Consider the following 17,342-nt stretch of genomic DNA (forward strand, 5'->3'; position numbering starts at 1 on the left):
GGTTATTTTACCACGGAAGCTTTATTGTGTAGTTTTCAGTTAAAGTTTGAGAAATGTTTTCACAATGTTTTCATTCGTGCTTCTGTAATGTTTGAGAGTTATTTCCAGAGCTGTTTCCACTAATGTACATCTTTTTGTAACTCAATTGAACTTTTCTACGTATATGCTTTACTTTTATTCACTGTTAGCTGCCACTTCATTACCGGCAAGCATCACATCTCGTGTCTCTCCGAAAGATCATAATGTCTTGCTTCCTGATTTCATTATATGAATTGCCTTATTTGCCGTTTCTATAGTGAAGTATTCAATTTGATAATGATTGCAATCTTGGATGGCACTCTTGAGCACGCGCTACTCAAGTGCGACGCCATTCAAGAGTTGTACAAACAGCTAAGTGTTTGAAGGCATTTTATCCCCGCCTCGCTCTTACACCTCACAGCTGACAGTGGAATGCGCTGCTTTAATTTGAAGCTGCAGGGAAAAAAGCTTCCAATGTTCTCAGTTACTGTAGAATGATGCACTTTGATGACTCCTAGCTGCAATATGATGCACCTATGAAGTTCACAGCAGCTGTGGGAAGTGCTTATGGAAACAACAGCACTGGGATTTAGTCTGGTAATTTGTAACTGCAGTGGAATTCGATCTTTCAGGTATCAGCTGCATTGTTTAGAATAAAGTCTTGCAATTCACAATTGCAGTGTAATTAAATCTTCTAATTTAGGGCTTTGTAATGTTATGTTATTTTACCCCTGTAATAGAAAGTACTTTTCAATTTTCAGCTTTATTGAGTTATTGTAATTTGCAGTTGTAGTCGATTATGGGTTAATGGTTGAACAATAATTGGTTAACAGATGTGTAGCAATCAGTATAGCGCTTATACATATCTTTTAGCGCTAGCGACGCTCTAAGCTCCGTATAGCAATATAGGTAATCACGTTCTAAGCTAGGCAATTCATGTAATTCAATGTTTGTCTAGTGATGTTCTAAACTCTGTAATTCAATATTGGCTGTGACACTCTGAACTCTGGTCATAAATGATCGTCAGTATCGAAGACCTCTGATTCCTAAATATTCCGTTGTACAGCACCGCAAAATTTCGATCTTTTAATGTCATCTGTTATTTGCATGAAGTTTCTTGATGTTACTATCTCTGGCTCGAAATCCAATTTTTCGAAAGCAGCTGAAGACGCAGGAATTATTTCCCTCCTCAGAATTTATGTTTGTTCTCCTACTGTGTACTGCTACGAAATATTTACCTGAATATTTTCCACCTGGAACTTGGAAGTTCATTATTCTCTTTAGGTAGTGCATCACAACATATCCCAGGCGACTTCGAGAACTTGAATGTCGTACATGGAACATCAATGAAAGTAAATAATGAAAACAGACAGGTTTGACAAAAATTAGATTCATGAGAAATAAAATACCGTGGCATAAGAAGGTTGTAGGACTGAGGTATTTTAATTCTCTTTCGAGACACTGCAGTTTGCATGCAGGTCGGCAGTGTTGGCAAAGTTTTGGTGGTAAATGCTTTGATATCCCACTAAGGACACTTCAAACTTTGTTCTCCTAGTTTATTGTGTGCTGTCATGCTTCGTTAAATGTTTTTTTTCTAATTTTATTCGCAATAAATAATGAAAAGGGTATCGCCCTCTCCTTCCCAATGCCTTAATTGTTACTCAATGAGGTGGCTATACTCCTTATTTTTATACTCAATTAAACCCAAAATCCTGACTTGAATTGGGTAATTTCTATAATCAAAATTTTCATTAGAAGAACTGCATCTGAAACTGCTTGGCTCTGCTATAATGTCGACAGTTAGTTAATGTGCCAAAAATGAATAATGAATAGCAAAATGAGTAAATTTTGCTATTCATTACTAGTATTTCAGTGGTTGAATACATTTTAGAATATATGTCTATAACTATTGTGTTCATCTTCGTTTCTTTTTTCTAGTGGCATTAAAATATGTTCAATTATCCATAAAAATAAGATCTGGACATGAAAATTATAGTTTCGTTCTGCGTTTTGTTACGCAGATCGGGCGCGCGGTTTGGCGTACCTGAGTTTGCCATCAGCCACAAAATTTGCATACTGATATTTATGAGCCATACCTTACATTCATAGGCTTAACCTGAATGCTGCAAGTATATTTATGCATACCATAAGTAAATCTTAAGGCTGGCAGAACAATTGTTATGTGCATGGTTAAAGCAAAAAAAAAACTATTTATAATTAAGTTGTCAGTAGTATCTCTGGAGACATCAAGGTAAATGAAGTTGCTGGCAAACTTTGAAATACAAAATATCAAAGACATCTGGTATAATACATCATGAAGATCGAGAATAAAGGTTTAATACAACGCCTATCGCAAATTATAGCACAGCTTTGGCCGTAATGGAGGGAACACGCGCGTAACCTTTAATCGTCGGCGTCACGGCTAATTTTTGAGCAATTAAGAAGAGTGAAGGTCGTAATGAGGCGCCTTATCGCAGTGGCGTGACGACTTAAAGTAATTTAGTGTGCGGTATCACAGTCTGCAGGACTCGTCTTACAATCGTCCGTCCTTTTATGTATCTTATATACTGAAATGCTTAGTTAACCATCCGTCCATCTTTGTATCTTATATACTGAAATGCTCAGTTAATCATCCGTCCCTCTTTGTATCTTATATACTGAAATGCTTAGAAGTTAACCATCCGTCCCTCTTTGTATCTTATATACTGAAATGCTGAGTTAACCATCCGTCCCTCTTTGTCTTATATACTGAAATGCTTATTTAACCATCCGTCCCTCTTTGTATCTTATAAACTGAAATGCTTAGTTAACCATCCGTCCCTCCTTGACTTATATACTGAAATGCTTAGTTAACCATCAGTCCCTCTTTGTATCTTATATACTGAAATGCTTAGTATTATGTATTAATCTGTGTCTGTGCTTAGCATTCTACTGCGGGGTTGATATTTAATTATCGCTGGTAAGACGCTAGCCTCAAATTGAAGATGAAAGACGCAAATAAATTATTTTTCGGTGAATGGACTGCGTCTGGAAATTTGAGGTGTTAGTAATACTGTTCCTGCCAAAAGTATTTTTGTAAGAAATATTTTTCAGAATGAATATTAAAACGAAAGAAATGAAATTCAAACGTTGAATTTCTTATTATTCCTTGATCATTTTGCACCAATGTCAGAAAGTGAATTTAACCATACTACAACGTAACAATACTATTGTACAACGCTTACAGGTACGGGTACGTCTTCAGTTTAATGCGCGCTTACATTTTCAGCGTGATAGTAGAAATAAGAATGTATTTTGAATATTAATAGGTGCGCACTCTCTTGAAATATTATAGTCTTAGTATTTCATCTAATTTTACTTATATTAATTTGGTCATATCGGAAAGCTTTGCTCACTATACTTAAGGCTAGAACAATAGATATGTTTAGCGGCTGCCCTTGAAGATTATTTTCACACTTCTCGATATATTGTGAAGTCATCAGCAACTATACTTCCCGATTTGATCTCTAGAATTTCCTGCCGCCCTTTCAATTTCTATTTTCTCCGCGTAGTCTAGTTTGCGTATGATTTAATAAAGGAATAAAGTATTCCTAATTTTAAATTTTCATTTATTGAATGATGTAAATTGCTGATGGTCGATTTCACTTTTGTTTCATAGAACAGCCCGGTCCACTATAACGGGCTTCACTCGGTGTGCCAAAGAAAGGGGATTATTTTCCATAGACTTTCAATAAATCACTGCGATGGTCAGGGCTCGAGCTGATGGCACAGAAGATTGTTATAAGTGATTGCGTCAGCAGTAAATCAACGTTGTCCGGACATGAGCGTAACACCGTCTTCTCTCTGCCACGATTTATTACCTTTCCCTTTATATTGGCAGTGCTTCATATTACTTCCTGACCCACGATAAACCATTAAAAACTTCCACGGTTATTGCGACGGCGCGTGATACCGCGCTTAACGCACTGTATGACTTGGCACTATTTCCTGAATAACATTTAAGGTTTACCGGTCTTAAAAAAATCATCTTCTTTTATTTATAAACAAACATTTGTTTATTTATGAACAAACATTTAATTAGTTCAAAAATTTCCTTCAGGAATTCGAATTTTAGAGAAAGCCATCCCGGCAGCATTCCGCGGTTTGGGAGCGCAGCCGTGCACCACCAATTTTGTGCACCAAAAGCCCTGAATCGAACGCCTTGGATCTCACCGGACCTACACCAATCAGCCGTGCACCACTAGCCTTTGTCCTCTTCCGGCCTTGACCACCACCTGCCGTGCATCACCAGGTCGCTGATCGAATACGACTTGCGGGCATCGTGAAATTACGTAATTTTACGTTCACCACATCTGAGGTTAAGTTTCAGATAGCATAGTTCTGTTACAAAATTTATCGTCCTTCGACAAGTGGCCGTTCGACCGAGGGCTGGTTCTACCCACGGCCTAGATACGGACGGCTTGAAGTGTTGAAGGCTACGTTCCGGAAGGCAGGAATCATGATCGTCCATTACATCCAGGGCAGTGGTGGTCTCCGGCAGGCGACCCCGCGGTTTCACTGACATATGAGCTTTCTGTATAAAAGTTATTGTAGTAATGTGTACAATTTGTTATCAGTTTCATTAATTTTCTAGAATATCTATCCTTTTGCAAACCATCCGAGCTACTTACAGATTGACATTTGTTTCTTTGTCGATTCAGTTATCCGTAGTATCACAACTGCCTGGTTCGCCAATGTTTGGGGTGCGACCTTCATATTTCATAAAATACACTTTGAACATTATCCATGGCAAATTCTTATTATAATCCCCGTTCTAAGTTCTTAAATTGTAGCGGATCCGAACTTACAGAATCAGCTATAAATGTTTTTGGCAAGTAACATTATTGGAGAATCCTTACACAACCGTTAAATCGAATTGAAATAAAAATTGGGTATGAAATAATATTAAAATAACCTATAACAATATATTATGTTGTTACTCCATTGCCTACGAGTTCTTATATGTTAATAACAGTTGGAATAAATTGTTGGAATAAATAATACATCATCAATACCAATACATTTATTCATGATTTTTCCGTACGTGTGCCGTATGAGGAAGTATACACGCTACATTAATTTCAGGTAAGTAATAGAATAATAATAGTGGTTCTTCTTCTACATTAAAAGTATACAAATGAGCGAACATTTAGCGTAATATTTAACATAGTTTATCCTCAATTAGACTTCACAAAAGTCCAAGTAGTTATTGAGAAACGTCGATTTAGATGAATGTCTGTTATCAAAAAGTTTTAAATTTTTGTTGTTATCGCGAGAGGAAAATATGAATTCTATGAATTCTATTATATGAATTTCTGATATATGAATAATTCAGAATAAACGCTCCCTCAATCACTACAGTTTCGTTTGCTTCGCGTTGCTGGAATACGAAATAAAAATTTGTTTAAATTTAGGGAAACCAGCTGTTTCCGTTAAATTTCAGTAGTAATACTCATCTTGTGTTTAACATCTATTATTGATGTGTGTAATGGTATACTTGTGGAAAATTTTGGAAACGTTCCGGCGATAATCTTTCCATAGTAGTAAGCTCAATTCCGATTTTATTATTATTATAATTATTTTTTGTGGGAAGTTGATAAGAATTTATTTTTCTGTGAGAAAAAGTAATTGCCAAATTGATCCCACGTGTAAATTTTTGAAAATTTTCTTTACAACTGGGTGATTCATGTAGGAATTCAGTCAGAAAATTTAGGTGGGGCAACCAGCATCTTTACATCCGACCTAAAACACTTTTCGTGTGTTTCACAGATAACGTCTAATTTTACGTTTTCGGTGAAATTCTAACGTTATATGACATGAATTGTTCTTTGTTCTGAACGTTAAACGTTATTTATCACCCGAACCAATGCAATTTTTATCATATTAAACATAAAAGGAACGGAAATGATTACAACCAATTTTTCGGCTCAGGTCACGTTATGTGCCATCATTGTTTTATCTTCATTCCAATGTCGCACGCAATAAGCTACATGACTCAAATTGTCTATTTTGATAATTTCCTATTGGAGGTAACGATTGAAAATAAACACTACTGAATTGGAATTAATCAGTTACGATAAATAGATTTTTCTGACATGAACAAATTTATGGATAACATCGTCGTAATCATACCTTTTTTTATCGTAATATATTCGCAGCATCAGAATTATTGTTCAAGCTTTTGTACCATTGAAAATTAATTGCAATGAGCAAGACTTGAGTGAAGACTCGATTTGGTGAACGACGCAACACAAGAAAATAAATATTTCTATACGAAAATATCCCTTCGCTCGAAAGATTTTTCATGCTTTTAGATCACTTTGCCGATTTGCGATTTTGCACTCGTACGATACACTTATTTTGATCCTTATCAAAGTTCGAGGTTTTATGAGTTATTACGAAGAGGGTTAAGTTTAAAGCTTCTTAAACACAGATTAAACACAGGTTAATTCACTAAGCAAACCCGCTAGTCGCTCATGTAATGGAATAGTCGCTGTTTTACTCGCCTGCTGCTATACATTGCGGTTCACTGAATTTAAAGGCCATAGCCATTAGCGTGTTTCTTATTTATAATAAATTGGCTACCCGACAGATCTTTTTCTGATTTGGTGAAATGTAATGCCTTCAAGTTTAGTATCTGATTTGGCGGGACATTTACGTGCAGGAAATTGCGTGCAAAGCAAAATCATTTAAGAATGTTTAAATACCCACTTAAGGTGCTAATTAATTTATGCCAACCTAATATGGAACTCAAGCTACTTACTGGCATTTAAGAACATGAGCAAATGTATATAAAAGTATAAATTACAAATTTAGGATAAGTGTACTGAAAAATTAGAGTGCAACCATAGACTGAAAAATTAGATTTATTTTGAAAGTAAATATCGACCTAGTCAACTTGCGGAAAATATTTACGGGATTTGTCAAGATTGACTTTGCTGAATAACATTGAAGAAATTTTTTATGTCCATGTAACAACATAACACGCGTTATCAATCAATGAATAACAACAAAAGTTTATATAACTTCGTTAGGTCGCAAGGCATGTCAAGCAGAACGTCATTTAGCTGACGCGAGTCATATTCAGCGAAATCTGAAAACGAACATAAATTAGGACTAGCGGTCGAAGTTCCGTAATTTCCTGAGCCCTTTAATTGATATGACACTCACTCCTGGCTGTTCTCATCATCGATTACCTGCAACAATCTAAAGAGTGAGAGGAACCTTCAGTGCCTTACTTTGTCCATTACACTCTGGGGACGGGGTAGTGGGAGATTCATTATATCGTACCCAATGATTTCGCGGTAATTCGACGTAAAATTAACATTCATATCTCCAAGAACTGACACGTTAGTTTGTGTACTTAACTATAACTCACCCATAACCAATCGGGTAATCATCATTGTTCACTGTCATAGTTGCTCTGATTCGCTCCCGAAGAGTAACAAAATTTGATCGGGATTGCATTCGTAAAAATACATTTGTAACGATAATTTTACTATTAACGCGAAATAATAATTTATCAAATTGAATTTTAATTTTTTGTTGCAATATTCACCAAAGCAAAATGCAAATGATGGCATGAATTTCACATGAGAAGCTAAATTCTCCAAAGGATTCCCGAAACCATATGTATTAATCATGCAGAGATTCAATGGATATGTTCAATCGATTTCATATGGATATGTTTAATCGGCTTCGCATTGATATGCTTAATTGTTTACATGTGGCATATTTTACACTACACATACAACCACCTCATCGCCACTGCACCCAATGTCAAAGAACGCACGTGCACTGGAAGAACAAATGTTGAAACTTAATGTTACGTCGTGGATTATTATTTATGTACAACGATATAGACAGTCCTTTTCACTTCACTCGGAAGCAGGATGTTCTATAGGATATGCTTCAAACGTTAGTGATTGTCAAGCACTCTTTGCAACGATCATTGCTTTGCAGCAATGAGAACACGTTCTTCTATACGAGGAATTATGGCGAGTCTAGAGAAGAATGACAGCATGACATCATCTAGAGAGGTATGATGCTGCGGTATCATCTAAAATGGAATGATCGAGTTGCATCATCTAGAAAGAATGAATTGTGCAACTTCATGTAGAGTGAATGATAGATACTACAGCATTGCCTAGAGTGGAATGATAGCGCATCATCTAGAACACGACTGAAGGACAATGAGTTTTCATGGTAAAACATGCGTCAATATCAGGTCAGGATCCTGCCGACGAAAGTTGTCGCTACCCTAAATTTACCTAGAAATTTATATTGTACACCTACTGTAGCCCGAAATTTTCTCTCTATAAAATATGTTACAAAATAAACGAGTTCGGATTGCTCAAATGAGAACTGCAATCACAGCACCATAGAACTAATAATTCGTAATGATAGATGAATGTTATGCCAGCGATTTCAGCGAATGTTGATGTTGAGAAAGATCGTGTTTAACATCACTCGTAATCTGATGATAAACTTTTGGTAACAATTCTTGAACGGCCATATACTTAAAACATTGTATTTCTGAATACGCTTCAATCAATTGCCAACAAAAATCAAATTTTGACATCAAATAAAGCAATGAATTTATTAGATACTCATGGGCGACCAGTAATGCAGCTAGGCCACCACTAAACGACTTCGAGCGAACATGAATTTATTTATCTCAAAAGTTGAAACAGATGAAAGTTGATGAAAGTCACGGTTTTGATATCATATTTTGTTCCAAGTATTTTTAATAAACTCATGGCCAGGAACCAATTTTTTTTCGCAGAATATAAGAACAGAGTTAGTAAAGAAGCTTCAAAACCTCACACTCAAAATAGTTTTTAAACAAACATCCCAAACAATACACAATTTATTGCACTGCATTAAGTTTACATAGAGAATGATTAACATTATTCAACCTACTTTCTCGCAGACTCAAGTTGGATTGAAACAGCCATAACTCTGGATAAAAATTCCGTTCCCCTATAAGTTCTGGATTTTAAGCATCAACTTTTGCAATAAGAAGCAACTTAACTTGAAATTCTAGTTGATTTCTAATGCAGATGCAGCAATCTGCGAGGAGACAAACTTGTTGATAAATTTGTAAACTTTAGATTAAGTTCAAATCAACTCTACTCGTCGTCTTGTGTTCCTAAACAATTATTGGTGATGTCTTTTGTGGAGAGATCCCAGTTACGTTACAACAAGAAAGACAAAATATTATTAACACCTAATTAAGATACACTGTACAACATACACATTTTATGCCACTTTCAGCTACTGTTGTTTTTCTAGCTATTGATAAAGTGATCATTTTATATACAGTCAGACAGTAACTTAGAACTCCTAACAATATGTTCACAACTTGCTTCAGGGCATGACGCATCTTTTGCTGTTCAATTGAGTGAAATTTCATGGCTGTTTTGATGAAGCTTCGTGAATGATGAAATTAATTCTAAGCATTTTGACTGAAGCTTATAACATCGCCAGACTCCTGCGGTTCAGCGGAGTATACGGAGACGTTCGCGCTCCAGTCGAGTCCACTGGAGGTCCCGAAGGAGCCGGTGGCGGAGGCGAATGATTGCGGTCGTCACACAAAAGACTTTCATTGAAGCTGTCACCGCCTATGGAGCCGCCTTCTCTGCAGAGACTTCCGGCGTCGCTGTCTTCATGGGGCGTGCGGTAGGAGTTACCTAACGCCGCGTATGGGTTGCTGCCTCCGCTCCCTCGGCGAGGGTCGTACGGAGACTGCATTGGTTGTGGCTTGTGATATTTCTGTTGATCGAGTGGCTGACCCTGCATTTGCTGGAAATGATTCTGAGTGGAGTTGTTGTATCGGTTTATAACCCCACCAGTTCGCTGCTGTATATCCTGGAGATCGAGTTGATTTGCTCCACCACTCGGCGTCGATCGATCGTGGAAGGAGTGCCGGGAGCTCGTCGAAGACGAGTTGCTGTGATTACGCGCCGCATTGCGACCAAGGGTGAAAAATTGCGGCTGCGAGGGGTCGGGAGCAACTGAAGTGCCCACTTGCGGTTCAACGCGAGTCACGTCCGGGATGGACATTGAAAGCGTTCGCTGCGTGTCAGAATCTTCAGCATTGGCATTACGTAACTGAGGTTCAAGGGCTCGCGGAAATTCTTCATTTCCCTCAGGGGAATTCACATCGTCTGCTATGATGTTTGCGTGGCCTCGTCCAGAATTTGCCTCCCTCAAACGTGAAGGCGAGCCGTCATTACGGCACACTTCCTCGGCCATGTTAAGCAATACGGAGCCTCTTGACGCTGAAGTCACCAGTAGAGACCCGCCATTTACCAAAGGCCTTTGACCGTTTCCTCCATTTTTGTGGTTTTCATCTCCAAGATCATTGCCGTACTGTCTTCGAGTTGTGTTTCGCTTTGCAATGCCGGCAGGGAAGCAGTAGCAATAGCTGACCAGCAGTAGCAGGACCAGCAACACTCCACCCACACTACCTGCGATGACAGCAACCCGCTCTCCACCTCCGTCGCCCCCACTGCCGAGACCGCTTGAGAAACCGGATCCTGAGAGGATAAATCATCGTTGAAGGAATTTGATATTTATACAGATTACACAGATTATTTCTACAGATAAATGACTGTACTAGTAACCTTTAAAATCAATAATTATAAATTTTTGAAAAGTCTATAGAAAGGGGGTTTCTTGTGGTTAAAATGAAATAGTTACATACATTCGACTCTGCCGATGTCTTACTCAATATTAATTTTCTCACATATTGTGAAATTTTTCCTTACATACAGCCTATTTCACCTCTGCGGGCACTACCCAATTTTGAGCAACGTTGAGAAACCTTCCAATACGGAATACGCCGATAATCGGGAGAAAGGTAAACTTCTCGATCATTGGAATCATCTGAGGCCCTCGAGTGGCACACTTCGAGCATCATTAGACTGTGAATGGCTTGACAAAACCGTATGATGCTCTCAATCTTCTAGTCGAGCTCTTTGCCGACCACTTAGACAAATTAGAACGGCCATCTTGAAACACGGCTCAGGCCGAGAGTTTAGCGATAGAGGGTCAGCAAGATCAAGATTCCGCGGTAAATGCGCCCCAGACTCCAAATAAATAAGCCTCAAAGGGCCTAACCATCGAATATGAATTGAATAGATTCTGGAAAAGTGGTTGAAAATTACCAACATACAGAGGGGATATTCATGTAGGGACACTACTACATCGATGGGAAAATATCACTCTATCATTGGCACTATCATTGACACTCTATCAATGACACTCTATCATTGACACTCTATCATTGATACTCTATCACTGACACTCTATCATTGACACTCTATCATTGACTCTCTACTATTGACACTCTATCATTGACCTGTCTCTTATACACATCTAGATGTGTATAAGAGACAGCAGTAAGAGTGTATCAAACAGTTGACTCTGATGCGTACGGCTCCTGAGCAAGAGTGTATCAACAGTTGACTCTGCTGCTTACGGCTCCTATAAGTAAGAGTGTATCAACAGATGACTCTGATGCGTACGGCTCCTAGGTAAGAGTGTATCAACAGTTATAACTTCTGAGTGAGGCAAACAAGTGGCATGCAAATCCTTTAAGCGGAACAATATTCGTCTGTATAATTTATAAAAATATTAAATCTAAATGCATCTTTGTTTTGTGTTTTAAAATATTGCATCCGCTAGATGTACAAATACAACAATACAAAAACGTATTACTGGTTTCACAGAGATTCAAACTTGAATGCTACAACGAATTTTCAATATCATCATAACATTCTTAAGATTTAATTACTATGTAGTAAAGACCTAATTTCTAATTACTTTAACCAAATTCCCTTGCATTTTCCAGTGAAATCTGGAGTAAAATTTATGAATGTTTCAACGCTGCATTTCGTCCCATTTTCCAACTATCAATTATAGGCAAAGCGAAATTGACAGATCAAAATACCGCAAGCACTTACCATGAGTAGCATGCATACATATTATAATTTCTCTTTCGGTATACCTGGTCAATCTTATTTACAAATTAGGAACATGCTAGCAATAATTTAATGAACATCACTGTGACATTATTTAAATCTGATGTCATTGTTCTAAAAAAGGTTTCTGAAAAACTATCTCTTAGAAAATGCTCGCTTATAAGAAGCAAAGCTTTGTCGGTTTACTGAGCTTTGCTGCAAACTCCAGCGTCTCCAAGTGCTCTGTGCATCTGAGACTGTAACCGTATCCTGGTCGCTTTCCATCTGCCATAAACTGATGCCGTAAGCCCCTGCCATTTTTCTTAGAAATAACGAGCCTATAGACCTACAGAGAAACAATGAGCGCTGCAGTAAAGGCCTATAACGGGGACTAGCACGACAATGCATCTTCGCTGCAACGCAACATGTTCTTCACCATAAGATTGCTTGCTTGTTTTCTGTTATTTGAGTGTTTTTTGACAGGAATAGGTTGCAAGTCTCATTAAAAAGGTATCCTTTAATTAAACCAACAAAAAATTTTTCTTGAGAATTGATTGCTTTTTGTCAACAATTAGAGTTATTTACGTAAAAAGTTTAAATGTGAATTTGATTAATTTGTATCGTCTACTTTCCTCCAGCCTACACCTGTCAATGCTCCAGTTTTCATTTGGAATATTTTGTTACGATGATTCTGATTTTTGATCTGAATAGATGATTTGAATTTTTCCACCGATAATCAAATAAACCATTTTTCCCTATACACCTGAGGCGTACTGATCAGACCTTTGCCCCTTCATGCTATACTGATTACATGACAAAGAACTCCCTATTTCTCCTGACTAAACAATTTTCTCATTTCAGCACACACTGGCGGCGGAAACGGTCATTTCATCTTATTTATATCATAGGCAAAAGATGCTTGCCGTACTTCTACCTGACTATTCTCTAAGGCAATCATGCCAATATTTTTATGGAGACAATCTTTTCAACTGTGCGCTGAAAATGTTATTTTAGATGCATATGCAGATAAGGCTCACATCTTAGTGGCAACAATTCTCTTCTCATAATGACATTAATATTTACCCTAGTGTGAAAAAGACACGTTTGCTGAACTGACCATGCTCACCATATTGTGAATATGGTGAGCATGGTCAGCTTATTTGAGTTGACAACGCTCACCCTTGATAACAATGATGCTCACCTCATTGAGAAATAAATGTTCACCATATTTTATTTGAACTGACAACGCTCACCTCTTGATGTCAATGATGCTCACCCCATTGTAAAATAAATGTTCATTATATTTGAACTGACAACGCTCACCTCTTGATGACAATAATGCTCCCCCCATTGTAAAATAATTATTCACTATATTTGAGCTGGCAACGCTCACCCTTGAAGACAATGATGCTCACCCCATTGTAAAATTAATGTTCACCATATTTGAGCTGACAACGCTCACCTCTTTCTCGTGGCCTGCTCGCCTACGCCTGTGATGCCTGGCTTTGTCGGCTTCGCTTCTCACTTTGGCGTGAGAACGGCCGCGATATCTGTTAGATCCTGCACTTGAGTGTTCCTCGCTCGAGACCAAGTCTTTGTGTTTGATGTTGTTCGTTGACTTCGAGTGAGATCTGCCAATTGGGGACGGATATGCAGGGAAACTTGAAGATTGAGGCGACCCAGATTCTTGAAATGGAGCGACCGACTCTTCAAGGTGACTCTCAATAGAATGCAAAGACGAAACAAAAGAACCTTGGACATCTGTTGAATGTATGAAATTAATATGTTCTTGGTTTTCAGGCCCTCTATCCAATCGTCCTGAAGATGAAAATGATTGCAGACGTTCTTGAGAATCTCGATTGAAATGTGATGCTCGTAATAATTCCCTGGAGGCTAGAGCCGAGTCCTTCTCTTCGTGTTGACTTTCGTGGAAATCTTCCAAGGGATCATGCGAAGATCCAGTGCTTTGGTAGGTGGTTGTGCCCTCGTGACTGGGCTCACTGGGAAAAGTCGAAGACGACGCCGTGTTTCTGTAGGCAGAATATTGGGATGTGGAGGACCCGGCATGGTGGTTATGGGATAAAGCTAAGACCGCTTTACTGGCGTCCACTGAGAGGGTGAGAGCGTAACGTGAAGGTCCGTCAAGAGGCGGGGCATAGCGGGAGTAAATTCCGTCGCCTCGAGTTATGTCTGGGTCTGCACACAAATAAAATCATAGTTTAATGATTCCATTCGATGATAATATTGCGACAATTAAAAAAATATATATAAATAATTACATTCGTTGCCGTCGCCTTGAGTTATGTCTGGGTCTGTACACATATAAAAATCATAGTTTAATGCTTCAATTCGATGATAATATCACGAAATTTTCAAAAATATACGAATGTAAATTTACGATGAGATTTGTGAATTTTACAATTCACTGAGATGCTGAAAAATCAAGTTTCACAATCAATTAAATTTTATTCAATGTTAAAATTTAATTTATTCGTGTCTAAATAAACCATTTTAGGAATTTTGCTAGAAATTAGGCTGAAAGGCAATTTTTAACTCATTTCGATTGCGACAGAAACTTGAAAATTGTCAAGTTGTATACCTTCGAATTGACAAAAAATACTGCCCGTGCACGTATATTATTTTATTATGATCAAGTCGGATTAACCACGATGTGAAATTAAATGAATGTTATTTAGCATTAGGCTTGAAGAATACATATTAATTCCACCGAAAAAAAGAAAGAAATAGTTTCTTCAGAATAAAATAATGAAACAATGAATTTCGTGAATTTGGAATTTCAAGCGTGAATTTCGAATTCCAAGAGTCAATTTCGAATTCCATAACAGTTTTTGATCGCTCCCATTATCCACGTTATGTTTGTACGTTAGTGATTCGTCCATTTGTAACATCAAATCAACTGGACCAATGAATCATATCAATAATTCAATAGTGGATCTCATCAATACCTTGTTTTTCAGATGTTTTATACTAATCATAGTAGAATGATCTCCAGATTGACACTTTATAAAAGATATTCTCAGTCTATTCTACAAAATAAATGCAACGGGTTTAAGACGTCGAAACTCCCAAACTTAACAAAGTTTGAATAATTCTTGTTAATCTCCTACTTATCTCATCTTCTCAGACTTAATCAGAATTTTTCTAGTTCTAGACATGAACTTGCAGCAGCCGGCAAGCGGCAAGACCAGCGGAGGCAAAACGCCTGTTCAGCCGCGATCTGCATGGAACCATTGGGCTCACAAAAGACCTATTCATTTGGCCAAAATGATAAGTTCCCAGCGGGCAGGCTTTCAATTTCCCATCATATTTTAGATCTGCACGTCTGTCCGATGGAGATTACAATATTTTGCTCTGGCTAAACCTGATTTGCATAAGCTAAATTGAGTTTGCAAGACAGTCGACGGTCGCCGGACTCAGCCGTGCTTTCGAACGCCGTCGGTAGTTTTACACTCCATTGATTTCGATGGCTCCGCTCGCGCCATTCTGCTGCGATATGGGCGACGTGACCGAGAGTGAGGTAAGTGACTTTCCAATCAAAGTCAGGAGTGTGATTTTAGGTTTATCTCCGAACTCATGACCCACGCGTCAATATTTTGACTATGCCGCTCAGGCTGCTATGTCATGAGTCACAATATGCCATAGCGCACGAAGGCTCGTTCAATGGAAGTATCAGACTAGCGCTGCTTGGCTTGGCCGTTCACGGCTAGGCAATTGATAATCGACGACTCCTGACCTGAATATGACAATCTGCATGGGAATGACACACAATGGGATTTCCAAATCGAATTGGATCCAATTGAGACAGAGTATCATTGAATTAGATTTGAAATATTGCTTTCTAAATTGTTGGTAACTTTGTTGCAAGTAGGTTATGTTAGCCAATGAAAGAAAATTTATTCTCATGCCTGAAATTTAACGAAATTAAAATTTCTCCTTCTGAACATTCGAGTAAAACTTTATTCTTAACTTAATTGATTTCTTGATTGATCACTAATGTATTGACGAGTTTCAGGAAGTTTGTGCTACAACCCTCTTCAAGTAAATCCTATTGGAATAGGATCGTCCAACAAAATTTATTAATTACTACTGGCATCGATTATGAGAAGTTTATTTCGAGACAGATGATTCAATAATTTATAGAGACATGATGTGCTAGGCGAATAGCATCAGCTCATTCCCCTTATTGCTTCATCACTTGCACAACAGTGATTTTTGCATTTAATTAGTCGAGCGTATCCGTAAATGTGCTCGGCTCATCGAGAATTAATCAGAGAAAAAATATAACTCAGTACTCACTGCAGTGAGTGACAGAGAGCGCATTTTCTCGTCGACGAAAACGTGAAAGCACGGACGGACAGACGGACGGACGGACGGACGGATGGACATGGCGAGCACAATAGCGCCTTTTTCCCATAAATGAGAAAATGCGCTAAAAATGATCTACACTCGCATTTGAATTTGTAATTCTGAAATCGGACGAAATCCAGAAAATTCCTAATCACATAAATAATTCTAATACACGCAAAATGACAAACTATTGAATTTAAACAATAAAATTTTTAAATAAATGTTAAACCTCTAATTAAAGAGCTCCTATAACTAAATAGGTTATGCATTCAATAAACAGTAACTCTATAAAGAATACGAAGCACCAGGAGTTGCCACTCACACCGTGGCACTTCAGAAGGCATAAGCACAGAGTTTTTAAGATTTAATTCATTAAATAAATTAAAGTAGACCTTTTTATTGTTAATTGTGGAGAAAAAGAAAAGCATCTTCGAGGCGAAAAATGGTCCTAGGAGTGTGTCCTAGCTGGTCACATCCCAGCAATTAGAAGATTCCTGAGTCCAACTACATAAGGAATCATTATTATTCATTAAGTCCAACTTCATAACTACTCTGCAAATTTGTAGAAACTTAATGCAACAGTCATATCTACTCATAGCTGTGGCTTATTGCAGCAGTGTGTGTAGTTTTTATACGACTAAAGTCGTGAAAAATATAAATATAAATGATTGATTTCCATTCCATCAGCTTGCATTTAATTTGAAAACTATATTTCGGTAATTATAGCGTGGTTGCATTCCTTCTTCTTGAGTCTTCCTAACTGCTTTGAATGTTGTATGCCGCTGATTCATGCAATCGCAGATTTTTATTAGTGAAGTTAATGAAATTTTATGATGTTCGATGCTAAAAATTGTTACCTCAATTTTGTTCAAAATTTGACGGGCTGTAAAAAATGTGCTCATTCTCTACATTTAAACTCATTGCACTTATGATTCGCAAACCGGTTTAATT

General features: G+C 37.8%; 1 protein-coding gene across 1 annotated transcript in view; it reads right to left on the reverse strand.

Moving 5' to 3' along the window:
- Positions 1-5,077: 5,077 nt before the first annotated feature.
- The window catches only part of LOC125178112, a 35,959-nt gene continuing 23,694 nt past the window's right edge, over positions 5,078-17,342 (reverse strand). Inside the window, exons 4-6 of the mRNA XM_047881158.1 lie at positions 13,486-14,219; positions 13,203-13,224; positions 5,078-10,598 (exon numbers count right to left, since the gene is read on the reverse strand). Coding sequence (XP_047737114.1) covers positions 9,532-10,598; positions 13,203-13,224; positions 13,486-14,219 — 1,823 coding nt within the window. The 3' untranslated portion in view covers positions 5,078-9,531. The remainder of the gene's footprint in view (positions 10,599-13,202; positions 13,225-13,485; positions 14,220-17,342) is intronic.

The sequence above is a fragment of the Hyalella azteca genome, unplaced genomic scaffold (genome assembly GCF_000764305.2).
Source record: "Hyalella azteca isolate HAZT.00-mixed unplaced genomic scaffold, Hazt_2.0.2 contig7219, whole genome shotgun sequence".
Lineage (NCBI taxonomy): Eukaryota > Metazoa > Arthropoda > Malacostraca > Amphipoda > Hyalellidae > Hyalella > Hyalella azteca.